The sequence below is a fragment of the Nycticebus coucang genome, chromosome 3 (genome assembly GCF_027406575.1).
Source record: "Nycticebus coucang isolate mNycCou1 chromosome 3, mNycCou1.pri, whole genome shotgun sequence".
Taxonomy (NCBI): Eukaryota; Metazoa; Chordata; class Mammalia; order Primates; family Lorisidae; genus Nycticebus; species Nycticebus coucang.
In genome coordinates this window covers 13,230,720-13,236,271 of record NC_069782.1, presented here as the reverse complement: position 1 = coordinate 13,236,271, position 5,552 = coordinate 13,230,720, and the positions used below count along the sequence as shown (strand labels likewise).

Genomic DNA, 5,552 nt, shown 5'->3' with positions numbered 1-5,552 from the left:
CATTTTAAGTGAATGGTCCTCTTGGAAGCAAAGTCAATCATTCGCCAAAAAGTGTAGCAATTGTGAGTAAAGTGGATTTGCATAGCACGACTAGGTACACTTGACTGGTGACAGTACCAGCAAGTCAACCTAAAGGTAAATATACATCTTTTGGCACTCTCTGTATTTATTGAATAAATAAATGAATGAATTATGATAAAATTAGCTCTTATGTCATCATGTATTCCTCCTAAACTATTGATTCTAGAATAAATTCCACCAGAGAGTTACTTTTTTGTTTTGTTTTGTTTTTTGCAGTTCTTGGCCAGGGCTGGGCTTGAACCTGCCACCTCCGGCATATGGGGCTGGCACCCTACCATTTTGAGCTACAGGTGCCGCCCCAAAGAGTTACTTTTTTTTAATTAAGTTGTATATACATAGATCATGAATACATTTATGCCTTTGTGGGATTCGATGTGTTGATTATTTGTACAAATTCAAGTGCTTATATCCTACTAATTAACATAGCTTTCGCCTCATTTACTTAATCACAGTGTTAAGACATTTGTGTTCTATACTTCACAGATTTGACTTGTCCCCTTGCAATATGCTCCATAGATGTGGTCCCACCATTAACCCTCCCTCTATCGAACCACCCCCCTCCCTTCCCATTCTCCTCCCCTTCCCTCCTTCATCCTGGGCTATAGTTGTGATTCATCTTTCATATGAAAGTGTGAGTGATTATAAATTGGTTTCATAGTAGTACTGAGTACATTGGATATTTTTTTTCCATCCCTGAGATACCTTACTAAAAAGAATATTTTCCAGCTCCATCCATGTAAGCATAAAAGAGGTAAAGTCTCCATCTGTTTTAATGCTGCATAGTATTCCATGATATACATATACCATAATTTATTAATCCATTCATGGGTCGATGGGCACTTGGGCTTCTTCCATGACTTGCTATTATGAATTGAGCTCCAATGAACAATCTGGTACAAATATCTTTGTTATAAAGTGATTTTTGGTCTTTTGGATATATATATACTCTTACTGGAGTTAGATGATATCTCAAAGTGGTTTCAGTTTGCATTTCTCTGATGATTAAAGATGATGAGCATTTTCTCATCTGTCTGTAGGCCATGTGCCTATCATCTTCAGAGAAGCTTCTGTTCATGTCTTTCCCACAATGAAATGGGATCTTGTTCTTTTCTTAATAACAAGTGAGTTCTCTGTGGATTCTGGTTATTGAACCTTTATTGGAAATATAACCTGCAAAGATCCTCTCCCATTCTGAGGGCTGTCTACTTGTTTTACTTTCTGTGTTCTTGGCAGTGCAGAAGCTTTTTAGTTTGATCAGATCCCAGTAATGTGTTTTTGATGTTGCTTCAATTGCCCAGGGTATCCTCCTCATAAAGTATTCTCCCAGGCCAATTTTTTCAAGTGTTTCCCCTCCACTCTCCAAGAATTTTTATAGTTTCATGTCTTAAGTTTAAGTCCTTTAACTAGTGACAGTCAATTTTTGTTAGAGGAGAAAGGTGTGGGTCCAGTTTCAGTCTTCTACAAGTCGCCAGCCAATTCACCCAGCACCATTTCTTAAATAAGGAATCTTTCCTCCAATTTATATTTTTGATAGGCTTATCAAAGATCAAATGACGATAAGTGTCTGGGTTTACCTCTTGGTCTTCAATTCTGTTCCATACATTTATCTCTCTATTTTTGTGCCAATACCATGCTGTTTTGATCACTATAGATTTATAGTATGGTCTGAAGTCAGGTAGCATGATTCCTCCTGATTCGTTTTTATTTCTGAGTAATGTCTTGGCTATTCAAGGTTTTTTCTGTTTCCATATAAAACGAAGTACTAATTTTTCCAGATCTTTAAATTATGACAGAGGTGCTTTAATAGGGATTGCATTAAATCTGTAGATTGCTTTGGGTAGTATAGACATTTTTACAATGTTGATTCCTCCTACCCACGAGCATGGTATGTTTTTCCATTTGCTAACATCTTCAGCTATTTCTTTTCTCAGAGTTTCATAGTTCTCTCTAAAGAGATCTTTCACATCCTTTGTTAGGTACATTCCCAGATATTCCATCTTCTTTGGCACTATTGTAAAGGGAATAGAGTCCTTGATTGTTTTTTCACCTTGACTATTGTTGGTATATATAAAGGCCACAGATTTGTGAGTATTGATTTTGTATCCTGAGACGCTGCTGTATTCCTTGATCACTTCTAGGAGTTTTGTAGTTGACTCCTTGGGGTTTTCCAGATATATAATCATATCATCCGTGAAGAGTGACAGTTTGATCTCCTCTGATCCTATTCAGATACCCTTGATTGCCTTCTCTTGCATGATTGCTATGGCTAAGACTTCCATTACAATGTTAAAAAGCAGCAGAGACGAGTTGCTTCAGTGTCCGGGTGCTGCTGTAGTGCGGGTCCCGTGTGGTCCATTAGCCAAGATGCCTGAGGAAACCCAGACCCAAGACCAACCGATGGAGGAGGAGGAGGTTGAGACGTTTGCCTTTCAGGCAGAAATTGCCCAGTTGATGTCATTGATCATCAATACCTTCTACTCCAACAAAGAGATCTTTCTGAGAGAGCTCATTTCAAACTCATCAGATGCTTTGGACAAAATCAGATATGAAAGTTTGACAGATCCCAGTAAACTAGACTCTGGGAAAGAGCTGCACATTAATCTCATACCAAACAAACAAGATCGAACCCTTACTATTGTGGATACTGGCATTGGAATGACCAAGGCTGACTTGATCAATAACCTTGGTACTATTGCCAAGTCTGGAACCAAAGCATTCATGGAAGCTCTGCAGGCTGGTGCAGATATATCTATGATTGGCCAGTTCGGTGTTGGTTTTTATTCTGCATATTTGGTTGCTGAGAAAGTAACTGTGATCACCAAACATAATGATGATGAGCAGTATGCCTGGGAGTCCTCTGCAGGAGGATCATTCACAGTTAGGACTGACACCGGTGAACCTATGGGTCGTGGAACAAAGGTTATTCTCCATCTGAAAGAAGACCAAACTGAGTACTTGGAGGAACGAAGAATAAAGGAGGTTGTGAAGAAGCATTCTCAGTTCATTGGCTATCCCATTACTCTCTTTGTGGAGAAGGAACGTGATAAAGAAGTCAGCGATGATGAGGCAGAAGAAAAGGAAGACAAGGAGGAGGAGAAAGAAAAAGAAGAAAAGGAGTCTGATGACAAACCTGAAATAGAAGATGTTGGTTCTGATGAAGAAGAGGAGGAGAAGAAAGATGGTGACAAGAAGAAGAAGAAGAAGATTAAGGAAAAGTACATTGATCATGAAGAGCTCAACAAAACAAAGCCTATTTGGACCAGAAATCCTGATGATATAACTAATGAGGAGTATGGAGAATTCTATAAGAGCTTGACCAATGACTGGGAAGAACACTTGGCAGTGAAGCACTTTTCAGTTGAAGGACAGTTGGAATTCAGAGCTCTGCTTTTTGTCCTGAGACGTGCTCCTTTTGACCTATTTGAAAACAGAAAGAAAAAGAACAACATTAAGTTGTATGTCCGCAGAGTTTTTATCATGGATAACTGTGAGGAGTTAATCCCTGAATATTTGAATTTCATCAGAGGAGTGGTGGACTCTGAGGATCTCCCTCTAAATATTTCCCGTGAAATGTTGCAGCAAAGCAAACTTTTGAAAGTTATCAGAAAGAATTTGGTCAAAAAGTGCTTAGAGCTCTTTACTGAACTGGCAGAAGATAAGGAGAACTACAAAAAGTTTTATGAGCAGTTCTCTAAAAACATAAAGCTTGGAATACATGAAGATTCTCAAAATCGAAAGAAGCTTTCAGAGCTATTGCGATACTACACTTCTGCTTCAGGTGATGAGATGGTTTCTCTCAAGGACTACTGTACCAGAATGAAGGAAAACCAGAAACATATCTACTATATCACAGGTGAGACCAAGGACCAGGTAGCTAACTCAGCCTTCGTGGAACATCTTCGGAAGCATGGCTTAGAAGTGATATATGTGATCGAGCCGATTGATGAGTACTGTGTCCAACAGCTGAAAGAATTTGAGGGGAAAACTTTAGTGTCAGTCACCAAAGAGGGCTTGGAACTTCCAGAAGATGAAGAAGAGAAAAAGAAACAGGAAGAGAAAAAAACAAAGTTTGAAAACCTCTGCAAAATCATGAAAGATATCCTGGAGAAAAAAGTTGAAAAGGTGGTTGTGTCAAACCGATTGGTTACATCCCCGTGCAGTATTGTGACAAGTACATATGGCTGGACAGCGAACATGGAAAGAATCATGAAAGCTCAAGCCCTCAGAGACAACTCAACAATGGGTTACATGGCAGCAAAGAAACACTTGGAGATAAATCCTGACCATTCCATCATTGAGACCTTAAGGCAAAAGGCAGAGGCTGATAAGAACGACAAGTCAGTGAAGGATCTGGTCATCTTGCTTTATGAAACTGCACTCCTGTCTTCTGGCTTCAGTCTGGAAGATCCCCAGACACATGCTAACAGAATCTACAGGATGATCAAACTTGGTTTGGGTATTGATGAAGATGACCCTACTGCTGACGATACCAATGCTGCTGTAACTGAAGAGATGCCACCTCTTGAAGGAGATGATGATACATCACGCATGGAAGAAGTAGACTAAGCTTTCCCTGACAAATTACTTGTATACGTGTTCAATACTTCATTCCCTCTGATAATACACTTTCAAGTATTTTTTGTTTGTTTTTAATGTTTAAAAATTCTATATGGCATGATATAAAATACTTTAAAGGAAAGATAAGATTTCTTTCTACATCTAAGTGTGATACTGTGATACCTTAGGCACTGAAGCAGAGCTAGTAATGCTTTTTTGGTTCACATTGACTTATTTTAAGAGATTGAGGTAAAGTGCCGTAAGATGTATGTAACCTACATTAATGTTGTGGCCTAGAGTATTTAGCTATCAAGCCAGATTCCTTGGTAGACCAAATCCTTTTGTCATTGAGTATTCAGAACATAACTTGATGTTTAGAAGAAGAAAACCATTTGTTCAAATGACTTAAGTTTATCTTCTAGGCTCTACTTTTTAAACTTTTCACCCCCTTGTAGTTTTTGCATGTACTGGTACTTTAGAAATATAAAGTGAAGCAACTTGATGAAACTACGCAGGGCTTGTTTCCAAAGAAAAGTTACTGTTTAGAGGAGCAAAATTAGAAGCCTACCCATGTGCGTTATAAAGCTATCTGAAAAGTGAGGCTTGTGAATGGAAATGTAGTGCCCAAGTCACAATCTACTTAAAAAGGGTTGTAACAAATATACTTAAGTTTAAAAGTTGAAAAAAAAAAAAAAAAGCAGCAGAGACGATGGGAAACCTTGCCTGGTTCCTGATCTGAGTGGAAATGATTTCAATTTTACTCCATTCAATATAATATTGGCTGTATGTTTTCTGTAGATGGCCTCTATCAGTTTAAGAAATGTTCCTTCTATAACTATTTTCTTAAGTGTTTTGATCCAGAAAGGATGCTGGATATTATCAAAAGCTTTTTCTGCATCAATTGAATCATATGG

The 5,552-nt window shown here is 38.3% G+C and overlaps 1 protein-coding gene across 1 annotated transcript; it reads left to right on the top strand.

Annotated features, from left to right (window-relative positions):
- Positions 1 to 2,386: 2,386 nt before the first annotated feature.
- On the top strand, positions 2,387 to 5,328 carry LOC128581250 (heat shock protein HSP 90-alpha-like). Its single transcript, XM_053583823.1, has one exon. It carries the CDS (start codon positions 2,446 to 2,448, stop codon positions 4,645 to 4,647), a length of 2,202 nt encoding a protein of 733 aa, XP_053439798.1. The 5' UTR covers positions 2,387 to 2,445; the 3' UTR covers positions 4,648 to 5,328.
- Positions 5,329 to 5,552: the final 224 nt, after the last annotated feature.